This window comes from Danio aesculapii, chromosome 24, assembly GCF_903798145.1.
Source record: "Danio aesculapii chromosome 24, fDanAes4.1, whole genome shotgun sequence".
NCBI lineage: Eukaryota > Metazoa > Chordata > Actinopteri > Cypriniformes > Danionidae > Danio > Danio aesculapii.
The window spans coordinates 2,684,940-2,711,308 of NC_079458.1; the positions used below are offsets into that span (position 1 = coordinate 2,684,940).

Sequence of the window (26,369 nt, forward strand, 5' to 3'; positions counted from 1 at the left end):
GTATATTTAGGCTAGTAAATATAGTTAAAATACTGCAAACAGCTTAAAATAAGTTATTTTTATTGTTTGTATATGCTTTTGTAGTGTGGGGAGTGGGGTGGGGGGGGGTCGCGAGTTCTTGTCGATCTTACATTAGGGGTCGCTGGCTTAAAAGTTTGAGAACCACTGTATTAGTGATTCAGTTGACTGATAATTGAATGTGAATCATCAGAGATACACACAGACAGAAAATGAAATGATGTTGAACCTCTTCTAGAGATGAAGAAACACAAACATCATTGTCTGAACACTGAAAGCCATTTAAAGGCCTCAAAAGCAGGAGCCTTTTCCTCTGGATGTGTGTGTTTGGAGGATTTTCTCCACAGAGAGTCACTTTGCATCGGCTCATGCTTCAGCGCTCCGAGTGTTTATAGCGTTCAGACTCAAACACTTTAGAACACACTGCTGTTTACCGCGGTACAAACCCAGCAAACACAATGAATCTCTTCAGCGGCTTCATCTGGATTCTCACAGCTTTTATTCCAGGTAACAGAAGTGAAATCTGCTCATTCTGGAGGCTTTAATGTTGCTTTGATTTGCTGAAACTCATGAATGTTGTTGATCTGCAGCGTCCAGAGGAATCACTGTGACTCAGCCTGAACTTCTGACTGTTCCTGAAGGACAAAACGCCACAATACAGTGTAAAACTGATGCTGGAATATATGGCTATGGTTTAGCTTGGTATCAGCAGAAACATGGAGAAGCTCCTAAACTCATCATTTATCTGGTGAATGATCTCTATGATGAGAGTTTCAGTCGATTCAGTGGGGATGGAGAATATGAAGGAACAGATTTCACTCTGAGCATCAGTGGAGTCCAGACTGAAGATGCTGGACATTATTACTGTCAGAGTTACCACAGTGGTGGTGTGTTGACACAGTGATAAAGAGTGGTACAAAAACCTCCGTCAGTCAGTCAGAGTCACAGAGACTGAACTGATCCTGGAGCAGCTCACAGGAGGATGTGAAACTACAGTCACTCAAGCATCAGAAATAAAATCATCCAGATGAATCTGTCGCTCTTCATCATCATAGAGAGCAAAAGTCAAAGCATTAGTGGACAGAAATAAACCAGAAGTCCATCATTGTTCACCAGAGTCTCTATCAGAATCTTTATTTAAGAGTAAAAACCCCACTGAAGATGACAGACTGTGTTTCTCCATGTTTATTATTGAGCATCAGTGAATCTGTTCAGTCTGACGGTGAATCGATTGACTGTTTTCCTCAAGAGCTGCTGATGATCTAATAAACACACGACGCCTCAAACAACACTCCAGTCTCCAGTAAACCAGAGTAAAACATTCAGAAAGCTGCATGTCATGACACCTCCACTACTGCTGGAGTAAAACAGTCACTGTGTGGAAACTCCAGCTGTTTCTGTGTCAGAATAATGCTGATTTACTGCGGTCGTTCCTCATCAACACAGACAGAGTCTCAGGATATCACTGATTTATTCTTCATTTAGGAGACTGAGCAAACTGAATTCAGCTAATATTGTAGTATTTGTCATTCAGAGTCACAAGAAACAATCTAAAGCTGATAATTTCTTTACTTTGAAAAACATTTAAGCACTTAAATATTGCCATGAATGCATTTAAAATTACAAAAGCAATTCATAAATCATAATCATGAATCACATAATCTACCAGATGAATCTCGAGTCTCAATCTATTTTGATTTATTTAACTAAGAAACTGTTTATAAACGTTATCAGATGTTCAGTTGATCTTAATAATGGTCTGATGATGAGTCGATGAGCAGAAGTGAAAGTGAATCTGTTCCAGTTCAGAGCGTTAAACCAATCAAACAGTGTTCAGAGTTTCTGCAGCTCAGAATAGAGCAGATCAAACCACAAGAGCTTCATTTGACATTAATGCTCAGTGCAGCTGTGTTCACTATTACAACACATTACAGCTCAACTCTACTAGCTGAGCGCAGAGATAATACACTTCACACAGATTATTAACAGTGTGTGTGTGTGTTTGCATATTGAGTGCTGTGAGTGTTTATAGCGCTGTGAGTTGAACACTTCATCACTGACACACACAACAATCTTCATCATCATGACCTTCATCATCATCTTCATCTGGACTCTTTCATACAGCTTCATACTGCAAGGTGAACAGTTTATATCTGAATATATTATAGCTGTAGTGTCATTTGAACAAGCTTAAAGATCGACTAATAAATGATGATCTTTGTAGACTAATAGTGGGAATGATTTGTTTCTCAGGATGTGCAGCTCAGATCACAGTGACTCAAAGTCCAGTGGAACCTGTTAAACCTGGAGAAAATGTGCAGATGAGCTGCAAACTCAGTACTAGTACAGCACACTGCAGCCCACCCTGTGTGTCCTGGTATTTACAGAAACCTGGAGAAGCTCCTAAACTCCTGATTTATTACGTAAACCGTCTCCAGTCAGGAACGGCATCTAGATTCAGTGGCAGTGGATCTAATGTTGATTTCACTCTGAGCATCAGTGGAGTCCAGACTGAAGATGCTGGACATTATTACTGTCAGAGTGCACACATCATCAGCGGTAACTGGGTGTTGACACAGTGATAAAGAGTGGTACAAAAACCTCCGTCAGTCAGTCAGAGTCACAGAGACTGAACTGATCCTGGAACACTGAACACTCTACTGACACACAGAGGACACACACACACACACACACACACACACACACACACACACACACACACACTACACACAGATCAACACACTGAAATACCCACAGATTTTCAGATTGTTGAGTTTGTTGTTCCAGAGATCTGCTGTAGCTTTATTCACCAAACAACTGAATCTAACTGGATTTTCATTATAAACCTAAAATAAAAGTTAACTTGTTTTTATTTCATTAAACTTTTAGCTCCGATATAGTCAAAACCATTCAGCGAAAATCTGCAGATTATTATTATTATTATTATTATTATTGTTATTATTATTATTATTATTACTATTATTGTTATTATTATCATCATCAATATTATTATTAATATTATTTACTAAATTCTGTGCAGAAATTACAAGAAAAGAAAAGAAAATCTGCAGATTCTGTCAAGACATCAAGACAAATAAGCTGAATCATGATCTGTCCTAAATTCAACACTGATTTCTGTAAATACTAAAGGAAAACTAAAACATGTTCAGTTCATGATCAAATGAATCAAACTCTATTTAGGATATGTGAGTTCAGAGTCACCGAGATCTGTTGACAAAACTGAATCATTTATAGGTGGTCTCAGTGTTTTCCCCTTTACTGTTATCAGAGTCTGAGTTTAGGATTTTCAGTATCCGTATTAACATAATGAGAGTTTAACATGTCAGGATGTATTTAAGTCAACTTTAGTTTAATAATCAACATCAGTAACAAGTGAACTGATTAAAGGTGATTCAGTTTGAGTAATGTTTAGAGAGTCAAATCAGTTCAAGAGTCACTGAATCTTCTGAGAGTTTTCTTTTTGAGTTTGACTCTCTACTCCTGCTGTTAAGTGTGAGAGTCTCTCAGAATCATCTTCAGGGACTCAGTATTGGTCCAGATTTAGAGAGATTCACATTTCATTTGTGTTTATATGTGAACAGTGATGCTGTGAGACGTGTCGTGTCAATCTTTAACAATCTCCTTTGCTGTTGGGTTGATTTATGGGTCAGTATTCACATAATTCTGTCCCTTTATTAGTTTATTTTATAAATCTATTTCTTTATTCTCTGCTTGAATAACCCTGAATGTTTCTCTAAAACCTTTATTGTCCATTTTCTTTATGCTTCTCATGTTGGGGAGTATTAAATAAGTCTGTTGTCGTACACACTGCTATAATGTTCAGTTTTGACATATTACTTCTGCTGGGATACCAGAGCTCCTCTACAGTCTTATTTCAGTGCAGTCAGCTGGAGAGGGTTACATTTACTCCACTGCAGAAACTAACTGAAGCAAAGCATTTATGTTGAGCATGTGTCTCTATCAGTGTAGGAGTGATCTGCATGTTTCTGTTCCTCCTGAATCTGCAGCTGTTTTCATGCTCCACTGACTGAAGATTATTGATCAAACCCACTGAAAGAGCAGAAACACAAATGACACAAGAGACACTCAAACACACTTCAACTTACAGTTGTGCTTTATTAATGAATCAATGTCAGTAAAACACACACATTTAGTCTGCTGTGAAAGACAGAAAGCAGAGCAGAGCACACAGAGAGACTGAAACACAGCAAGTGTGTGTGCTGAAGTGCAGTGAATGCGAGTAAAGCGCACACACACACACACACACACAGAGAGACACACAGATGTGGTGTGTGTGCTGCAGATCTACTCTGAACACTGCGGTCTCTTCACAGTGTATTCTGCAGTGTGCGCAGGCTGGCCGCTCCGTGTGGCCTCACAGCTCACTGAGTCGCTCTCCATCCACTGCTGCTCAGTGAGAGTCAGGCTGCTGCTCCAGCTGTACAGACCGTCCTTCTCCAGGAGCCCAGCACTTCTGCTCTCCTGACCCCTGCTGCTGCTGCTGCCGCCGGACACTTTCCAGACCAGCCTCCAGTCTGACGGGAAGCCCTTGTTGGCCACACACAGCAGTGTAGCCGTCTGCTTGGAGGAGATCTCTGCACTGGAGGGCGTCAGGACTCTCACTTGAGGAGGAGAGACGGCTGAGGAGAGAAGAAGAGCAGACAAACACAGCAGTGACCAGGAGAGACACACACACTCATTCACTCACTGGAGAACAAGCATTACTCAATGAACAATGATTCCTCTATGAAGATAATAACAGGTTCAGAATAAAGTTCACTCTGTATATTAATATATATTAAATTAAAAATAAATGTTATTATGGTTAAAAACCCTGAACAGAACTCAGTAAAGTGTCACGTTCAGTCTAAACAGTCATTTAGAGACTCAATTGTGTGTAAATTCAGCATCTTCTAAACACTCAGCAGTCACTAATTAAAGTTTGACTTCATTTACACGATCATATTCATAATTACTGTTAGAAGAGAACATGTTCAGAGTAAATATGCTGATTAATGAACAAATAAAATTTTAAATAAACACCAATCCTCCATCCAGAATAACGTTCAGTAACACACGTGTGCATTTAACATCTTTAAAACGTTCAGCGTCCGCAATATCCAGCTCAACTAAACCAAAAACTCTCAAAGAACATTTGTTGACTGAGTAAAGACAGAGATCATTGAGGATTTGAGGTCTGATTTAACTTGAAAAGCTGAATCTGAATGAATGTCAGAAACACAACTCATGCAGAGTCTGTGATCAGCAAAGCACTGAGATTTCCACTGAAGAGACCTTCATGATTCTGGGTCAGTTTCAGGATCATCTTCACTGTAACTCTCTTTGCTGAAAAGCATCTGTCAGATACGATTCTACACACTTATCCACTATCATTTAAGCATAATATCTTGATGATCATGAATAAATATTAGATACAGTTTAAAAACAGTCAAGTTCTTCAAACTAAATTGATAGAAAAACAAAGATTTCTGCTTGTCATTTTTAAATCAACACCAAAATGTAAATGTAAAATAGTTGTTCAAAGTTCATCTTATATGTTGAAGTGCTGTTAAAATAGCAGCCTTTAATAAGTTATTTACTGTAATTGCTGCCATTTATTAAATCTTATAAAGCAAGAAAAGATTTAATGTAGTTTGAAAACAAAAGATCCTGCAACAGAGAAAATCCTCTGTACGGTGTCGACTGACAAACACTCACTGTTTACTAACAGCACAGAACATAATATTACAAAATATGATCAACTGGAAAAGTGCTTTCTGTCTATAAATGACCAGAAATTATTCAACAATCCTCTGTTTTATTATTAATAATATGTTTATTTACTTACTGCCAACATCCAGTTTGGTGCCGCTGCCGAAAGTGTACCACAGTGATACAAACTAATAGAGCGGCTGAACAAAAACCTCTGAACGCTTCACTGACTGAGCTGAGGCTCACAACACACACATCTTTACACACACACACACACACACACACACACACACACACACACACACACACACACACACACACACACACACACACACACACACACACACACACACACAGCACATTAATCTTCTTCATTTAATGCTCATTTCATTTCTCATTATTAAAATGAGCCATCACTGGCTGATCAACAAGGGGAACATGTGTAGAAATGATGTGTATCTGAAGTCCAAACTCTGAAACCACCTGATAAACATCTACACACTCCTGAAATCAAAGGAAACTCTTTGGGACAAGGCTGTAGAGTTAGCATGGGTGGAGGAGACGTGTCCAGACCAATATCCACCCATAACTGAAATGACCCATCAGTAATTTATTCACGTCCAATATAAAATTATGCGGTCAACTTTCATTAAGGTAAATGCACAGAAAGGGTTCAATCCTGTTCTCCATCTCCCCCAAACACATATGGACATTGTGATTGGCTGTGCCTTTCTCTGCTATCAAGTGAGCGGCTGCTGCGGTTCGTTTGGATGTTCTCAGGACATAAATGTAAGACAAGCTACATTTCAAAGACAAGTGTAAGTCACTTGAAGTCTAGTTTGATACTAGTCCACCATAACAGTAGCCATGGCTGTGCAAATAATCAACATTTATTTTTGATTTCGGTCTCCACAACTAGGAAAAAACAACAATCGAGATGAAATGGTTGTTGCGTCACATGCCTCCCCCTTTCCAGAAGATTAATTCCTCCACAAACTGTAAATTGGCTTATTGCAGCATGAAACCTGCTTGATTTAATGTTGTTTTTAGTATGAAGCGTATTAGATTTACTTATTTACAATGTTTTAACATAAACAGAACAGCACATGAGAATGATCAGCACATCGCTTTGTTGAGGGGTGTGCAGGTGGAGAGTAAATCTACGCTCTTGTTTTGAGAACAGGCTTTTTATAAAATCTTTATATTGAAATATTAAGGTTTAGTTAATGCTGATCTTGCTGATCTGTGCTCAGTGTGAGCCGGAGGTTTTGAATGTGTGTCCTGCCCCTGAAACTGAAGCTCAATATCAGTCTGACTGTGAATCAGCATCTCTGTCCTTCAGTTCTCTGAGCTTCAGTAAAGATGAAGACACTCGCTCTGATCATCTGCTCTCTGCTGCTGATCCTCCACGGTCAGACTCACTTTCACTGCATTTCACAGCTCAGACATTCAGGACTTCTGCTGATTTTCTTCTTCTTCTTGTGTTTCAGAGTGTGGAGGACAGATCAGCATCACTCAGAGTCCCTCAATGACAGCAGAACCAGACAAACCCGTCACAATTACCTGCAGAACCAGCACAAATGTGTACAGTGACAGTGCTGGAGATGACTACTTATTCTGGTATTTACAGAAACCTGGAGAAGCTCCTAAACTCCTGATTTATTTAACAAACCGTCTCCAGTCAGGAACTGCATCTAGATTCAGTGGCAGTGGATCTAACAGTGATTTCACTCTGAGCATCAGTGGAGTCCAGACTGAAGATGCTGGACATTATTACTGTCAGAGTTTACACAGTGATATAGAGTGGTACAAAAACCTCCATCAGTCAGTCAGACTCACAGAGACTGAACACAAATATCTTGAAGTAAAAACTGAAGTTGAGTTGAGCGTGTCCATCTAAAGCAGTCAATCTCAACACAAGAGCAGCTTATATAAGCAGCTGATGTCCAGATAAGCTCAGAGCACATTTGTATAAAGTATTCTTCAAAATATAAACATAAGAACTCTAAGCTTGAGGAATCTCCCAATAATAGTTTGAGCGATTCACTGAATCACACTCATTTGACTCATCAGAATCATTGATTCATTGTATTGTTCAGACTCGTGCTGCATTGTATTGTTTATTCTGCTGTTCATTTGAAATGATAATGATTGAGTAAACAGCAATATTATTAAAAATACAATTTACTCAGAAGTTGGCATCTTTCTCATTAAACTAGTTTATAAAATAAATATTAAATTTTTATTTAATTTTGTTGCTCTGAGAATCCAGAAGAACAGCACTCTTTTCATTGACCTGTCTGAATGAATCAGCACATTAAACCAGTTTACACTAGTGGAGAATCTCCATCAGTGTTTGCATGTGGAGTGTTTTACATGAGCGCCACACGCTTCAGTGCTCTGCATGTGTTTATAACTCTGACAAACAGAAAACCTGATCAACAACTGAACCTACAAGAACAACAATGACCTTCAGCAGCATATTGATCTGGACACTGGCAGCATTATGTGGAGGTGTGTGTCCCTCAAGATTATGTGTGTTATTGACTTGTGTTTCTGTGTTGTGATCTTATATATGATTATAACAATCATTTCTAATGTTTCTCCTCTGGCAGAATGTATTGGTCAGGTGACAGTGACTCAAACTCCCTCAGTGCTGCTCTCTGAACCTGGACAATCACTCACTGTCAACTGCAGATTCAGCAGAGATCCAGTGTGTTGTTATGCTGTTGCCTGGTACTTACAGAAACCTGGAGAAGCTCCTAAACTCCTGATCTATGCAAACAGTCGTCAGTCAGGAACTGCATCTAGATTCAGTGGCAGTGGATCTAACAGTGATTTCACTCTGAGCATCAGTGGAGTCCAGACTGAAGATGCTGGACATTATTACTGTCAGAGTTTTCATTGCCGAACAGACTCAGATGGTTATTGTGTAGGTGATTATCTGTTGACACAGTGATAAAGAGTGGTACAAAAACCTCCGTCAGAGTCACAGAGACTGAACTGATCCTGGAGCAGCTCAGACACTGAACACACACAACTGAAACTACACAAGATGATTTTTATATGAAGTTTGCTTGAGCGTTCAGTTTTTCCATTGTTTTCATGTAACCGATTCAGCTCATTTTCTCATCTCCACTCTCAATATTTTTAAATCACTTATGTCAATCATATTTTTACAGTACATGCAGTTATTTTATTTTCTAATTATACTGTGAAGATTACAATATAAATGATGCAGCTTTAATTAATTCTTCATCAAATCATCTGTTAAGATCATCATAATTAAACCATAATTACTGAGGGTAAACCCCCAACCCCTTCTCCCCCCACTGTCCAATAAAAAAAAACACAAACCACTGCATCTTTACTTTTATTTCATTAATATTACATTTATAAGCTGTAAACAGTTATAAAACTAGCAGTTGATCTTGATGAGGGTCTGATGATGAGTTGCTGAGCAGAAGTGAAAGTGAATCTGTTCCAGATCAGATCGTTAAACCAATCAAACAGTGTTCAGAGTTTCTGCAGCTCAGAATAGAGCAGATCAGAGCACATTTACTGCTCTCAACTATTACAAACATCACAACCATCGACACACTGAATATCTCTCTGATAATATCTCTGAATAGATCTCTGAACATCTCTCTCTGAATATATCTCTGATAATATCTCTGAATATATCCCTGAATATATCCCTGAATAGATCTCTGAATATATCCCTCTCTGAATAGATCTCTCTGAATATATCCCCGAATAGATCTCTGAATATACAGCTGAAGTCTGAATTATTAGCCCCCCTGTTTATTTTTCTCCCCACTTTGTTTAACAGAGCAGATTTCTTCAACACATTTCTAATCATAATAGTTTTAATAACTCATCTCTAATAACTGATTTATTTTATCTTTGTCATGATGACAGTAAATAATATTAGACTAGATATTCTTCAAGACACTTCTATACAGCTTAAAGTGACATTTAAAGGCTTAACTAGGTTAATTAGGTTAACTAGGCAGGTTAGGGTAATTAGGCAAGTTATTGTATAATGATGGTTTGTTCTGGAGAATATTGAAATATATATTATGCTTAAAGGGGCTGATAATTTTAACCTTAAAATGCTTTAAGAAATTTAAAACTGCTTTTATTCTAGCCAAAATAAAACAAATAAGACTTTCTCCAGAAGAAAAAATATTATAGGAAATACTGTGAACATTTCCTTCCTCTGTTAAACATCATTTGGGAAATATTTAAAAAAAGAAACAAAAATTCAAAGGGGGGCGAATAATTCTGACTTCAGCTGTATCTCTGAATATCTCTCTGAATGTCTCTCTGAATGTCTCTCTGAATGTCTCTCTGAATGTCTCTCTGAATGTCTCTCTGAATATCTCTCTGAATATCTCTCTGAATATCTCTCTGAATATCTCTCTGAATATCTCTCTGAATATCTCTGAATATCTCTGAATATCTCTCTGAATATCTCTCTGAATATCTCTCTGAATATCTCTCTGAATATCTCTGAATATCTCTCTGAATATCTCTCTGAATATCTCTCTGAATATCTCTCTGAATATCTCTCTGAATATCTCTCTGAATATCTCTCTGAATATCTCTCTGAATATCTCTGAATATCTCTCTGAATATCTCTGAATATCTCTCTGAATATCTCTCTGAATATCTCTCTGTATTTCTCTCTCTCTGAATAGAATCACTCCATTACACAGATTTAGCCAAGCTCAGAGATACTACAACAGTTCAGAAGCAGCTTATTAGTAAAGCTGCTGCACAAAACCACAACCGGTGTGTGTGTGTGTGTGTGTGTGTGTGTGTGTGTGTGTGTGTTTGCATATTGAGTGCTGTGAGTGTTTATAGCGCTGTGAGTTGAACACTTCATCACTGACACACACAACAATCTTCATCATCATGACCTTCATCATCATCTTCATCTGGACTCTTTCATACAGCTTCATACTGCAAGGTGAACAGTTTATATCTGAATATATTATAGCTGTAGTGTCATTTGAACAAGCTTAAAGATCGACTAATAAATGATGATCTTTGTAGACTAATAGTGGGAATGATTTGTTTCTCAGGATGTGCAGCTCAGATCACAGTGACTCAAAGTCCAGTGGAACCTGTTAAACCTGGAGAAAATGTGCAGATGAGCTGCAAACTCAGTACTAGTACAGCACACTGCAGCCCACCCTGTGTGTCCTGGTATTTACAGAAACCTGGAGAAGCTCCTAAACTCCTGATTTATTACGTAAACCGTCTCCAGTCAGGAACTGCATCTAGATTCAGTGGCAGTGGATCTAATGTTGATTTCACTTTGAGCATCAGTGGAGTCCAGACTGAAGATGCTGGACATTATTACTGTCAGAGTTTACACTACATCAGTAGTAACTGGGTGTTGACACAGTGATAAAGAGTGGTACAAAAACCTCCGTCAGTCAGTCAGAGTCACAGAGACTGAACTGATCCTGGAGCAGCTCAAACACTGAACACTACTGACACACAGAGGACAAACACACACACACACACACACACACACACGCACACTACACACAGATCAACACACTGAAATACCCACAGATTTTCAGATTGTTGAGTTTGTTGTTCCAGAGATCTGCTGTAGCTTTATTCACCAAACAACTGAATCTAACTGGATTTTCATTATAAACCTAAAATAAAAGTTAACTTGCTTTTATTTCATTAAACTTTTAGCTCCGATATAGTCAAAACCATTCAGCATAAATTTGCAGATTATTATTATTATTATTATTATTATTGTTATTATTATTACTATTGTTATTATTATTGTTGTTGTTGTTGTTGTTGTTGTTGTTGTTGTTATTATTATTAATATTATTAATATTTACTAAATTCTGTGCAGAAATTACAAGAAAAGAAAATCTGCAGATTCTGTCAGGACATCAAGACAAATAAGCTGAATCATGATCTGTCCTAAATTCAACACTGATTTCTGTAAATACTAAAGGAAAACTAAAACATGTTCAGTTCATGATCAAATGAATCAAACTCTATTTAGGATATGTGAGTTCAGAGTCACCGAGATCTGTTGATAAAACTGAATCATTTATAGGTGGTCTCAGTGTTTTCCCCTTTACTGTTATCAGAGTCTGAGTTTAGGATTTTCAGTATCCGTATTAACATAATGAGAGTTTAACATGTCAGGATGTATTTAAGTCAACTTTAGTTTAATAATCAACATCTGTAACAAGTGAACTGATTAAAGGTGATTCAGTTTGAGTAATGTTTAGAGAGTCAAATCAGTTCAAAAGTCACTGAATCTTCTGAGAGTTTTCTTTGAGTTTGACTCTCTACTCCTGCTGTTAAGTGTGAGAGTCTCTCAGAATCATTATCTTCAGGGACTCAGTATTGGTCCAGATTTAGAGAGATTCACATTTCATTTGTGTTTATATGTGAACAGTGATGCTGTGAGACGTGTCGTGTCAATCTTTAACAATCTCCTTTGCTGTTGGGTTGATTTATGGGTCAGTATTCACATAATTCTGTCCCTTTATTAGTTTATTTTATAAATCTATTTCTTTATTCTCTGCTTGAATAACCCTGAATGTTTCTCTAAAGCCTTTATTGTCCATTTTCTTTATGCTTCTCATGTTGGGGAGTATTAAATAAGTCTGTTGTCGTACACACTGCTATAATGTTCAGTTTTGACATATTACTTCTGCTGGGATACCAGAGCTCCTCTACAGTCTTATTTCAGTGCAGTCAGCTGGAGAGGGTTACATTTACTCCACTGCAGAAACTAACTGAAGCAAAGCATTTATGTTGAGCATGTGTCTCTATCAGTGTAGGAGTGATCTGCATGTTTCTGTTCCTCCTGAATCTGCAGCTGTTTTCATGCTCCACTGACTGAAGATTATTGATCAAACCCACTGAAAGAGCAGAAACACAAATGACACAAGAGACACTCAAACACACTTCAACTTACAGTTGTGCTTTATTAATGAATCAATGTCAGTAAAACACACACATTTAGTCTGCTGTGAAAGACAGAAAGCAGAGCAGAGCACACAGAGAGACTGAAAGACAGCCAGTGTGTGTGTGCTGAAGTGCAGTGAATGTGAGTAAAGCGCACACACACACACACACACACACACACACAGATAGACACACAGATGTGGTGTGTGTGCTGCAGATCTACTCTGAACACTGCTGTCTCATCACAATGTATTCTGCAGTGTGCGCAGGCTGGCCGCTCCGTGTGGCCTCACAGCTCACTGAGTTGCTCTCCATCCACTGCTGCTCAGTGAGAGTCAGGCTGCTGCTCCAGCTGTACAGACCGTCCTTCTCCAGGAGCCCAGCACTTCTGCTCTCCTGACCCCCGCTGCTGCTGCTGCCGCCAGACACCTTCCAGACCAGCCTCCAGTCTGACGGGAAGCCCTTGTTGGCCACACACAGCAGTGTAGCCGTCCGCTTGGAGGAGATCTCTGCACTGGAGGGCGTCAGGACGCTCACTTGAGGAGGAGAGACGGCTGAGGAGAGAAGAAGAGCAGACAAACACAGCAGTGACCAGGAGACACACACACTCATTCACTCACTGGAGAACAAGCATTACTCAATGAACAATAATTCCTCCATGAAGATAATAACAGGTTCAGAATAAAGTTCACTCTGTATATTAATATATATTAAATTAAAATAAATATTATTATGGTTAAAAACCCTGAACAGAACTCAGTAAAGTGTCACGTTCAGTCTAAACAGTCATTTAGAGACTCAATTGTGTGTAAATTCAGCATCTTCTAAACACTCAGCAGTCACTAATTAAAGTTTGACTTCATTTACACGATCATATTCATAATTACTGTTAGAAGAGAACATGTTCAGAGTAAATATGCTGATTAATGAACAAATAAAACTTTAAATAAACCCAAATCCTCCATCCAGAATAACGTTCAGTAACACACGTGTGCATTTAACATCTTTAAAACGTTCAGCGTCCGCAATATCCAGCTCAACTAAACCAAAAACTCTCAAAGAACATTTGTTGACTGAGTAAAGACAGAGATCATTGAGGATTTGAGGTCTGATTTAACTTGAAAAGCTGAATCTGAATGAATGTCAGAAACACAACTCATGCAGAGTCTGTGATCAGCAAAGCACTGAGAGTTCCACTGAAGAGACCTTCATGATTCTGGGTCAGTTTCAGGATCATCTTCACTGTAACTCTCTTTGCTGAAAAGCATCTGTCAGATACGATTCTACACACTTATCCACTATCATTTAAGCATAATATCTTGATGATCATGAATAAATATTAGATACAGTTTAAAAACAGTCAAGTTCTTCAAACTAAATAGATAGAAAAACAAAGATTTCTGCTTGTCATTTTTAAATCAACACCAAAATGTAAATGTAAAATAGTTGTTCAAAGTTCATCTTATATGTTGAAGTGCTGTTAAAATAGCAGCCTTTAATAAGTTATTTACTGTAATTGCTGCCATTTAGAAAAACTTATAAAGCAAGAAAAGATTTAATGTAGTTTGAAAACAAAAGATCCTGCAACAGAGAAAATCCTCTGTACGGTGTCGACTGACAAACACTCACTGTTTACTAACAGCACAGAACATAATATTACAAAACATGATCAACTGGAAAAGTGCTTTCTGTCTATAAATGACCAGAAATTATTCAACAATCCTCTGTTTTATTATTAATAATATGTTTATTTACTTACTGCCAACATCCAGTTTGGTGCCGCTGCCGAAAGTGTACCACAGTGATACAAACTAATAGAGCGGCTGAACAAAAACCTCTGAACGCTTCACTGACTGAGCTGAGGCTCACAACACACACATCTTTACACACACACACACGTTCACACAGCACATTAATCTTCTTCATTTAATGCTCATTTCATTTCTCATTATTAAAATGAGCCATCACTGGCTGATCAACAAGGGGAACATGTGTAGAAATGATGTGTATCTGAAGTCCAAACTCTGAAACCACCTGATAAACATCTACACACTCCTGAAATCAAAGGAAACTCTTTGGGACAAGGCTGTAGAGTTAGCATGGGTGGAGGAGACGTGTCCAGACCAATATCCACCCATAACTGAAATGACCCATCAGTAATTTATTCACGTCCAATATAAAATAATGCTGTCAACTTTCATTAATGTAAATGCACAGAAAGGGTTCAATCCTGTTCTCCATCTCCCCCAAACACATATGGACATTGTGATTGGCTGTGCCTTTCTCTGCTATCAAGTGAGCGGCTGCTGCATTTCGTTTGGATGTTCTCAGGACATAAATGTAAGACAAGCTACATTTCAAAGACAAGTGTAAGTCACTTGAAGTCTAGTTTGATACTAGTCCACCATAACAGTAGCCATGGCTGTGCAAATAATCAACATTTATTTTTGATTTCGGTCTCCACAACTAGGAAAAAAACAACAATCGAGATGAGATGGTTGTTGCGTCACATGCCTCCCCCTTTCCAGAAGATTAATTCCTCCACAAACTGTAAATTGGCTTATTGCAGCATGAAACCTGCTTGATTTAATGTTGTTTTTAGTATGAAGCGTATTAGATTTACTTATTTACAATGTTTTCAAAAGCATGAAATGGAGCGCATAAACAGAACAGCACATGAGAATGATCAGCACATCGCTTTGTTGAGGGGTGTGCAGGTGGAGAGTAAATCTACGCTCTTGTTTTGAGAACAGGCTTTTTATAAAATCTTTATATTGAAATATTAAGGTTTAGTTAATGCTGATCTTGCTGATCTGTGCTCAGTGTGAGCCGGAGGTTTTGAATGTGTGTCCTGCCCCTCAAACTGAAGCTCAATATCAGTCTGACTGTGAATCAGCATCTCTGTCCTTCAGTTCTCTGAGCTTCAGTAAAGATGAAGACACTCGCTCTGATCATCTGCTCTCTGCTGCTGATCCTCCACGGTCAGACTCACTTTCACTGCATTTCACAGCTCAGACATTCAGGACTTCTGCTGATTTTCTTCTTCTTGTTGTGTTTCAGAGTGTGGAGGACAGATCAGCGTCACTCAGAGTCCCTCAATGACAGCAGAACCAGACAAAACCATCACAATCACCTGCAGAACCAGCACAAATGTGTACAGGGACAGTGCTGGAGATGATTACTTATTCTGGTATTTACAGAAACCTGGAGAAGCTCCTAAACTCCTGATTCGTTATGTGAAATACCTTCAGTCAGGAACTGCATCTAGATTCAGTGGCAGTGGATCTAACAGTGATTTCACTCGGAGCATCAGTGGAGTCCAGACTGAAGATGCTGGACATTATTACTGTCAGAGTTACCACGGTGGCTATGTGTTCACACAGTGATATAGAGTGGTACAAAAACCTCCATCAGTCAGTCAGACTCACAGAGACTGAACACAAACATCTTGAAGTAAAAACTGAAGTTGAGTTGATGCTGAAGTTGAGTTGAGCGTGTCCATCTAAAGCAGTCAATCTCAACAGAAGAGCAGCTTATATAAGCAGCTGATGTCCAGATAAGCTCAGAGATCATTTGTATAAAGTATTCTTCAAAATATAAACATAAGAACTCTAAGCTTGAGGAATCTCCCAATAATAGTTTGAGCGATTCACTGAATCACACTCATTTGACTCTTCAGAATCATTGATTCATTGTATTGTTCAGACTCGTGCTGCAATGTATTGTTTATTCTGCTGTTCATTTGAAATGATAATGATTGAGTAAACAGCAATATTAATAAAAATACAATTTACTCAGAAGTTGGCATCTTTCTCATTAAACTAGTTTATAAAATAAATATTAAATTAAATTATTTAATTTTGTTGCTCTGAGAATCCAGAAGAACAGCACTCTTCATTGACCTGTCTGAATGAATCAGCACATTAAACCAGTTTACACTAGTGGAGAATCTCCATCAGTGTTTGCATGTGGAGCGTTTTACATGAGCGCCACACGCTTCAGTGCTCTGCATGTGTTTATAACTCTGACAAACAGAAAACCTGATCAACAACTGAACCTACAAGAACAACAATGACCTTCAGCAGCATATTGATCTGGACACTGGCAGCATTATGTGGAGGTGTGTGTCCCTCAACATTATGTGTGTTATTGACTTGTGTTTCTGTGTTGTGATCTTATATATGATTATAACAATCATTTCTAATGTTTCTCCTCTGGCAGAATGTATTGGTCAGGTGACAGTGACTCAAACTCCCTCAGTGCTGCTCTCTGAACCTGGACGATCACTCACTGTCAACTGCAGATTCAGCAGAGATCCAGTGTGTTGTTATGCTGTTGCCTGGTACTTACAGAAACCTGGAGAAGCTCCTAAACTCCTGATCTATGCAAACAGTCGTCAGTCAGGAACTGCATCTAGATTCAGTGGCAGTGGATCTAACAGTGATTTCACTCTGAGCATCAGTGGAGTCCAGACTGAAGATGCTGGACATTATTACTGTCAGAGTTTTCATTGCCGAACAGACTCAGATGGTTATTGTGTAGGTGATTATCTGTTGACACAGTGATAAAGAGTGGTACAAAAACCTCCCGTCAGTCAGTCAGAGTCACAGAGACTAAACTGATCCTGGAGCAGCTCAGACACTGAACACACACAACTGAAACTACACAAGATGATTTTTATATGAAGTTTGCTTGAGCGTTCAGTTTTTCCATTGTTTTCATGTAACCGATTCAGCTCATTTTCTCATCTCCACTCTCAATATTTTTAAATCACTTATGATGTCAATCATATTTTTACAGTACATGCAGTTATTTTATTTTCTAATTATACTGTAAAGATTACAATATAAATGATGCAGCTTTAATTAATTCTTCATCAAATCATCTGTTAAGATCATCATAATTAAACCATAATTACTGAGGGTAAACCCCCAACCACTTCTCCCCCCACTGTCCAATAAAAAAAACACAAACCACTGCATCTTTACTTTTATTTCATTAATATTACATTTATAAGCTGTAAACAGTTATAAAACTAGCAGTTGATCTTGATGAGGGTCTGATGATGAGTTGCTGAGCAGAAGTGAAAGTGAATCTGTTCCAGATCAGAGCGTTAAACCAATCAAACAGTGTTCAGAGTTTCTGCAGCTCAGAATAGAGCAGATCAGAGCACATTTACTGCTCTCAACTATTACAAACATCACAACCATCGACACACTGAATATCTCTCTGATAATATCTCTGAATAGATCTCTGAACATCTCTCTCTGAATATATCTCTGATAATATCTCTGAATATATCCCTGAATATATCCCTGAATATATCCCTCTCTGAATAGATCTCTCTGAATATATCCCTGAATATATCCCTCTCTCTGAACAGATCTCTGAATATACAGTTGAAGTCAGAATTATTAGCCCCCGTTTATTTTTCTCCCCACTTTCTGTTTAACAGAGCAGATTTCTTCAACACATTTCTAATCATAATAGTTTTAATAACTCATTTCTAATAACTGATTTATTTTCTCTTTGCCATGATGACAGTAAATAATATTAGACTAGATATTCTTCAAGACACTTCTATACAGCTTAAAGTGACATTTAAAGGCTTAACTAGGTTAATTAGGTTAATTAGGCAGGTTAGGGTAATTCGGCAAGTTATTGTATAACGATGGTTTGTTCTGGAGACTATTGAAATATATATTATGCTTTAAGGGGCTGATAATTTTAACCTTAAAATGCTTTAAGAAATTTAAAACTGCTTTTATTCTAGCCAAAATAAAACAAATAAGACTTTCTCCAGAAGAAAAAATATTATAGGAAATACTGTGAACATTTCCTTCCTCTGTTAAACATCATTTGGGAAATATTTAAAAAAGAAACAAAAATTCAAAGGGGGGGCGAATAATTCTGACTTCAGCTGTATCTCTGAATATCTCTCTGAATGTCTCTCTGAATATCTCTCTGAATATCTCTCTGAATATCTCTCTGAATATCTCTCTGAATATCTCTCTGAATATCTCTCTAAATCTCTCTGAATATCTCTCTGAATATCTCTCTGAATATCTCTCTGAATATATCTCTGAATATATCTCTGAATATCTCTCTGAATATATCTCTGAATATCTCTCTGAATATCTCTCTGAATATCTCTGAATATCTCTGAATATCTCTGAATATCTCTCTGAATATCTCTCTGAATATCTCTGAATATCTCTGAATATCTCTGAATATCTCTCTGAATATCTCTCTGAATATCTCTCTGAATATCTCTCTGAATATCTCTCTGAATATCTCTCTGAATATCTCTCTGAATATCTCTCTGAATATCTCTCTGAATATCTCTCTGAATATCTCTCTGAATATCTCTCTGAATATCTCTCTGAATATCTCTCTGAATATCTCTCTGAATATCTCTCTGAATATCTCTCTGAATATCTCTCTGAATATCTCTCTGAATATCTCTCTGAATATCTCTGAATATCTCTAAATCTCTCTGAATATCTCTGAATATCTCTGAATATCTCTCTGAATATCTCTCTGAATATCTCTCTGAATATCTCTCTGAATATCTCTCTGAATATCTCTGAATATCTCTGAATATCTCTCTGAATATCTCTCTGAATATCTCTCTGAATATCTCTGAATACCTCTCTGAATATCTCTCTGAATATAATCTCTGTATTTCTCTCTCTCTGAATAGAATCACTCCATTACACAGATTTAGCCAAGCTCAGAGATACTACAACAGTTCAGAAGCAGCTTATTAGTAAAGCTGCTGCACAAAACCACAACCGGTGTGTGTGTGTGTGTGTGTGTGTGTGTTTGCATATTGAGTGCTGTGAGTGTTTATAGCGCTGTGAGTTGAACACTTCATCACTGACACACACAACAATCTTCATCATGACCTTCATCATCATCTTCATCTGGACTCTTTCATACAGCTTCATACTGCAAGGTGAACAGTTTATATCTGAATATATTATAGCTGTAGTGTCATTTGAACAAGCTTAAAGATCGACTAATAAATGATGATCTTTGTAGACTAATAGTGGGAATGATTTGTTTCTCAGGATGTGCAGCTCAGATCACAGTGACTCAAAGTCCAGTGGAACCTGTTAAACCTGGAGAAAATGTGCAGATGAGATGCAAACTCAGTCAACCTTCAGACTGCAGCCCAAACTCATGTGTGTCCTGGTACTTACAGAAACCTGGAGAAGCTCCTAAACTCCTGATTTATTATACAGACATCCTTGAGTCAGGAACTGCATCTAGATTCAGTGGCAGTGGATATGATCTAGATTTCACTCTGAGCATCAGTGGAGTCCAGACTGAAGATGCTGGACATTATTACTGTCAGAGTGAACACTACATCAGTAGTAACTGGGTGTTGACACAGTGATAAAGAGTGGTACAAAAACCTCCGTCAGTCAGAGTCACAGAGACTGAACTGATCCTGGAGCAGCTCAAACACTGAACACTCTGCTGACACACACACACACACACACACACACTACACACAGATCAACACACTGAAATACCCACAGATTTTCAGATTGTTGAGTTTGTTGTTCCAGAGATCTGCTGTAGCTTTATTCACCAAACAACTGAATCTAACTGGATTTTCATTATAAACCTAAAATAAAAGTTAACTTGTTTTTATTTCATTAAACTTTTAGCTCCGATATAGTCAAAACCATTCAGCATAAATCTGCAGATTATTATTATTAGTAGTAGTAGTAGTAGTAGTAGTAGTAGTAGTAGTAGTATTATTATTATTATTATTATTATTATTATTATTATTATTATTATTATTATTATTATTACTATTATTATTACTATTATTATTATTATTATTATTATTATTATTAATATTACTATTATTGTTATTATTATTATTATCATCATCATCAATATTATTATTAATATTATTTACTAAATTCTGTGCAGAAATTACAAGAAAAGAAAAGAAAATCTGCAGATTCTGTCAGGACATCAAGACAAATAAGCTGAATCATGATCTGTCCTAAATTCAACACTGATTTCTGTAAATACTAAAGGAAAACTAAAACATGTTCAGTTCATGATCAAATGAATCAAACTCTATTTAGGATATGTGAGTTCAGAGTCACCGAGATCTGTTGACAAAACTGAATCATTTATAGGTGGTCTCAGTGTTTTCCCCTTTACTGTTATCAGAGTCTGAGTTTAGGATTTTCAGTATCCGTATTAACATAATGAGAGTTTAACATGTCAGGATGTATTTAAGTCAACTTTAGTTTAATAATCAACATCAGTAACAAGTGAACTGATTAAAGGTGATTCAGTTTGAGTAATGTTTAGAGAGTCAAATCAGTTCAAGAGTCACTGAATCTTCTGAGAGTTTTCTTTGAGTTTGACTCTCTACTCCTGCTGTTAAGTGTGAGAGTCTCTCAGAATCATCTTCAGGGACTCAGTATTGGTCCAGATTTAGACAGACTCACATTTCATTTGTGTTTATATGTGAACAGTGATGCTGTGAGACGTGTCGTGTCAATCTTTAACAATCTCCTTTGCTGTTGGGTTGATTTATGGGTCAGTATTCACATAATTCTGTCCCTTTATTCGTTTATTTTATTAATCTATTTCTTTATTCTCTGCTTGAATAACCCTGAATGTTTCTCTAAAACCTTTATTGTCCATTTTCTTTATGCTTCTCATGTTGGGGAGTATTAAATAAGTCTGTTGTCGTACACACTGCTATAATGTTCCGTTTTTACATTTTACTTCTGCTGGGATACCAGAGCTCCTCTACAGTCTTATTTCAGTGCAGTCAGCTGGAGAGGGTTACATTTACTCCACTGCAGAAACTAACTGAAGCAAAGCATTTATGTTGAGCATGTGTCTCTATCAGTGTATGAGTGATCTGCAGGTTTCTGTTCCTCCTGAATCTGCAGCTGTTTTCATGCTCCACTGACTGAAGATTATTGATCAAACCCACTGAAAGAGCAGAAACACAAATGACACAAGAGACACTCAAACACACTTCAACTTACAGTTGTGCTTTATTAATGAATCAATGTCAGTAAAACACACACATTTAGTCTGCTGTGAAAGACAGAAAGCAGAGCAGAGCACACAGAGAGACTGAAAGACAGCCAGTGTGTGTGCTGAAGTGCAGTGAATGTGAGTAAAGCACACACACACACACAGAGACACACAGATGTGGCGTGTGTGCTGCAGATCTACTCTGAACACTGTGGTCTCTTCACAGTGTATTCTACAGTGTGCGCAGGCTGGCCGCTCCGTGTGGCCTCACAGCTCACTGAGTCGCTCTCCATCCACTGCTGCTCAGTGAGAGTCAGGCTGCTGCTCCAGCTGTACAGACCGTCCTTCTCCAGGAGCCCAGCACTGCTGCTCTCCTGACCCCCGCTGCTGCTGCTGCCGCCAGACACCTTCCAGACCAGCCTCCAGTCTGACGGGAAGCCCTTGTTGGCCACACACAGCAGTGTAGCCGTCTGCTTGGAGGAGATCTCTGCACTGGAGGGCGTCAGGACTCTCACTTGAGGAGGAGAGACGGCTGAGGAGAGAAGAAGAGCAGACAAACACAGCAGTGACCAGGAGACACACACACTCATTCACTCATTGGAGAACAAGCATTACTCAATGAACAATAATTCCTCCATGAAGATAATAACAGGTTCAGAATAAAGTTCACTCTGTATATTAATATATATTAAATTAAAAATAAATGTTATTATGGTTAAAAACCCTGAACAGAACTCAGTAAAGTGTCACGTTCAGTCTAAACAGTCATTTAGAGACTCAATTGTGTGTAAATTCAGCATCTTCTAAACACTCAGCAGTCACTAATTCAAGTTTGACTTCATTTACACGATCATATTCATAATTACTGTTAGAAGAGAACATGTTCAGAGTAAATATGCTGATTAATGAACAAATAAAACTTTAAATAAACACAAATCCTCCATCCAGAATAACGTTCAGTAACACACGTGTGCATTTAACATCTTTAAAACGTTCAGCGTCCGCAATATCCAGCTCAACTAAACCAAAAACTCTCAAAGAACATTTGTTGACTGAGTAAAGACAGAGATCATTGAGGATTTGAGGTCTGATTTAACTTGAAAAGCTGAATCTGAATGAATGTCAGAAACACAACTCATGCAGAGTCTGTGATCAGCAAAGCACTGAGAGTTCCACTGAAGAGACCTTCATGATTCTGGGTCAGTTTCAGGATCATCTTCACTGTAACTCTCTTTGCTGAAAAGCATCTGTCAGATACGATTCTACACACTTATCCACTATCATTTAAGCATAATATCTTGATGATCATGAATAAATATTAGATACAGTTTAAAAACAGTCAAGTTCTTCAAACTAAATAGATAGAAAAACAAAGATTTCTGCTTGTCATTTTTAAATCAACACCAAAATGTAAATGTAAAATAGTTGTTCAAAGTTCATCTTATATGTTGAAGTGCTGTTAAAATAGCAGCCTTTAATAAGTTATTTACTGTAATTGCTGCCATTTATTAAAACTTATAAAGCAAGAAAAGATTTAATGTAGTTTGAAAACAAAAGATCCTGCAACAGAGAAAATCCTCTGTACGGTGTCGACTGACAAACACTCACTGTTTACTAACAGCACAGAACATAATATTACAAAATATGATCAACTGGAAAAGTGCTTTCTGTCTATAAATGACCAGAAATTATTCAACAATCCTCTGTTTTATTATTAATAATATGTTTATTTACTTACTGCCAACATCCAGTTTGGTGCCGCTGCCGAAAGTGTACCACAGTGATACAAACTAATAGAGCGGCTGAACAAAAACCTCTGAACGCTTCACTGACTGAGCTGAGGCTCACAACACACACATCTTTACACACACACACACACACACACACACACAGCACATTAATCTTCTTCATTTAATGCTCATTTCATTTCTCATTATTAAAATGAGCCATCACTGGCTGATCAACAAGGGGAACATGTGTAGAAATGATGTGTATCTGAAGTCCAAACTCTGAAACCACCTGATAAACATCTACACACTCCTGAAATCAAAGGAAACTCTTTGGGACAAGGCTGTAGAGTTAGCATGGGTGGAGGAGACGTGTCCAGACCAATATCCACCCATAACTGAAATGACCCATCAGTAATTTATTCACGTCCAATATAAAATAATGCTGTCAACTTTCATTAATGTAAATGCACAGAAAGGGTTCAATCCTGTTCTCCATCTCCCCCAAACACATATGGACATTGTGATTGGCTGTGCCTTTCTCTGCTATCAAGTGAGCGGCTGCTGCATTTCGTTTGGATGTTCTCAGGACATAAATGTAAGACAAGCTACATTTCAAAGACAAGTGTAAGTCACTTGAAGTCTAGTTTGATACTAGTCCACCATAACAGTAGCCATGGCTGTGCAAATAATCAACATTTATTTTTGATTTCGGTCTCCACAACTAGGAAAAAACAACAATCGAGATGAAATGGTTGTTGCGTCACATGCCTCCCCCTTTCCAGAAGATTAATTCCTCCACAAACTGTAAATTGGCTTATTGCAGCATGAAACCTGCTTGATTTAATGTTGTTTTTAGTATGAAGCGTATTAGATTTACTTATTTACAATGTTTTCAAAAGCATGAAATGGAGCGCATAAACAGAACAGACCATGAGAATGATCAGCACATCGCTTTGTTGAGGGGTGTGCAGGTGGAGAGTAAATCTACGCTCTTGCTTTGAGAACAGGCTTTTTATAAAGTCTTTATATTGAAATATTAAGGTTTAGTTAATGCTGATCTTGCTGATCTGTGCTCAGTGTGAGCCGGAGGTTTTGAATGTGTGTCCTGCCCCTGAAACTGAAGCTCAATATCAGTCTGACTGTGAATCAGCATCTCTGTCCTTCAGTTCTCTGAGCTTCAGTAAAGATGAAGACACTCGCTCTGATCATCTGCTCTCTGCTGCTGATCCTCCACGGTCAGACTCACTTTCACTGCATTTCACAGCTCAGACATTCAGGACTTCTGCTGATTTTCTTCTTGTTGTGTTTCAGAGTGTGGAGGACAGATCAGCGTCACTCAGAGTCCCTCAATGACAGCAGAACCAGACAAAACCATCACAATCACCTGCAGAACCAGCACAAATGTGTACAGAGACAGTACATATGGGCCACGTTTAGCCTGGTACTTACAGAAACCTGGAGAAGCTCCTGATTTATTTAACAAACCGTCTCCAGTCAGGAACTGCATCTAGATTCAGTGGCAGTGGATCTAATGTTGATTTCACTCTGAGCATCAGTGGAGTCCAGACTGAAGATGCTGGACATTATTACTGTCAGAGTTTACACAGTGGTCCAGTGTTGACACAGTGATAAAGAGTGGTACAAAAACCTCTGTCAGTCAGTCAAGAGTCACAGGAGCAGCTCAAACACTGAACAATCTACTGACACACACACACACACACACACACACACACACACACACACACACACACACACACACACACAGATCAACACACTGAGTTGTGACTCAGATCAGCTCTACTAGACTGTGATCAGTGCTTCTCTCTGAGGAAACTGATCTCAGAATAATCAATAATGAGGCCATATATTAGTTTGTTGTTGAACACTAAACTCCATTTGAAAGTCATCTGAGCTCTTTTTAAGCAGCTCCTTCATCTCAAGCTGATGCTGAATGTATTCCTCATCACTGATCTGGCAGAAGCAGAAGTGAAAGTGTGAGTTTGGTGTGTAAATCTGCTCTGCATTGTGAGCTTCAGTGATTCTGCTGGTCTCAGATCAGAGCAGCTCCGTCTCCAGTGAGCAGATCAAACCCCAAGAGCTTCATTTGACTTCATTTCCTGCTCGATGCAGCTCTTCTCCACTATTACAACCAGCAGAAGCAGCTGAAGCTTTAGAGAAGGACTCTGAACGAAGGACACACTCAGGGGAGATTACAGGGGGGTTTGACCCCCTTCATTAACGCTTCATCCCCCAATAATAATAATAATAATAATAATAATAATAATAGGAATAACTGAAATAATAGATGATCTAAATCTAGATTTGACCCCCATAACGGCTCATACCATTGTGAATGCATGATGGCGTCCAGCAGTCAGAGCGGGAGAATATTGAGTGTGTGATCTGAAAGCAGCAGATGGAGAGCAAAACCTGTTCAAAACACACTTTTGCTGTAAAACAGCTGTTTGTGTGGACATAAAGCCTCAAAGTCAAGTCAAACTGGACTCCTAGTGTGTGTTTGAACAGACGCCTGCTTCACATCAAGCTCAACAGTAGAATAGTGCAGTCTCTCATGGACATCCATTTATTAGTGCAGGAATGCAAACTCTACACCATTTGTTTTAGATCAAAAGTCTTTTATTAATAATCCCACATCTGCTGAAACAGCCAATCAGAGCTCACTGTAGGTCAGAATACACTCATGACCCCTCAACACACTCACAACTGGAGTTTGATGAAGAAATGAGATGGAATTGAGTCAAAATCTATGAAGGAGTCTTTCTGAAGCTGCAGATGTATTCCCCCACACACACACACACACACACACACACACACACACACACACACACACACACACACACACACACACACACACACACACAGAGACAGAGACAGAAA

The 26,369-nt window shown here is 38.2% G+C and overlaps 10 gene segments (V, D, J or C); 7 read left to right on the forward strand and 3 right to left on the reverse strand.

Moving 5' to 3' along the window:
* Nucleotides 1-443: 443 nt before the first annotated feature.
* Nucleotides 444-922, forward strand: LOC130218914 (immunoglobulin kappa variable 1D-8-like). The segment is given in 2 exon segments: nucleotides 444-525; nucleotides 609-922. Coding segments are annotated over 2 exon segments (363 nt in total).
* A 1,069-nt stretch (nucleotides 923-1,991) lies between these two features.
* LOC130218915 (Ig kappa chain V-III region PC 7183-like) lies at nucleotides 1,992-2,600 on the forward strand. The segment is given in 2 exon segments: nucleotides 1,992-2,156; nucleotides 2,272-2,600. Coding segments are annotated over 2 exon segments (384 nt in total).
* Nucleotides 2,601-4,130: 1,530 nt separating this feature from the next.
* LOC130218916 (Ig kappa-b4 chain C region-like) lies at nucleotides 4,131-7,080 on the reverse strand. The segment is given in 3 exon segments: nucleotides 4,131-4,679; nucleotides 5,888-5,939; nucleotides 6,991-7,080. Coding segments are annotated over 3 exon segments (477 nt in total).
* A 33-nt stretch (nucleotides 7,081-7,113) lies between these two features.
* LOC130218919 (immunoglobulin kappa variable 1-39-like) lies at nucleotides 7,114-7,651 on the forward strand. The segment is given in 2 exon segments: nucleotides 7,114-7,162; nucleotides 7,242-7,651. Coding segments are annotated over 2 exon segments (459 nt in total).
* Nucleotides 7,652-8,198: 547 nt separating this feature from the next.
* LOC130218920 (immunoglobulin kappa variable 1D-13-like) lies at nucleotides 8,199-8,710 on the forward strand. The segment is given in 2 exon segments: nucleotides 8,199-8,265; nucleotides 8,367-8,710. Coding segments are annotated over 2 exon segments (393 nt in total).
* A 1,918-nt stretch (nucleotides 8,711-10,628) lies between these two features.
* Nucleotides 10,629-11,170, forward strand: LOC130218921 (Ig kappa chain V-III region PC 7183-like). The segment is given in 2 exon segments: nucleotides 10,629-10,726; nucleotides 10,842-11,170. Coding segments are annotated over 2 exon segments (384 nt in total).
* A 1,539-nt stretch (nucleotides 11,171-12,709) lies between these two features.
* Nucleotides 12,710-15,613, reverse strand: LOC130218922 (Ig kappa-b4 chain C region-like). The segment is given in 3 exon segments: nucleotides 12,710-13,268; nucleotides 14,474-14,525; nucleotides 15,524-15,613. Coding segments are annotated over 3 exon segments (477 nt in total).
* Nucleotides 15,614-16,767: 1,154 nt separating this feature from the next.
* LOC130218923 (immunoglobulin kappa variable 1D-13-like) lies at nucleotides 16,768-17,279 on the forward strand. The segment is given in 2 exon segments: nucleotides 16,768-16,834; nucleotides 16,936-17,279. Coding segments are annotated over 2 exon segments (393 nt in total).
* Nucleotides 17,280-19,615: 2,336 nt separating this feature from the next.
* Nucleotides 19,616-20,116, forward strand: LOC130218924 (Ig kappa chain V-III region PC 7183-like). The segment is given in 2 exon segments: nucleotides 19,616-19,672; nucleotides 19,788-20,116. Coding segments are annotated over 2 exon segments (384 nt in total).
* A 1,618-nt stretch (nucleotides 20,117-21,734) lies between these two features.
* Nucleotides 21,735-24,624, reverse strand: LOC130218925 (Ig kappa-b4 chain C region-like). The segment is given in 3 exon segments: nucleotides 21,735-22,273; nucleotides 23,480-23,531; nucleotides 24,535-24,624. Coding segments are annotated over 3 exon segments (477 nt in total).
* Between the last annotated feature and the right edge of the window lie 1,745 nt (nucleotides 24,625-26,369).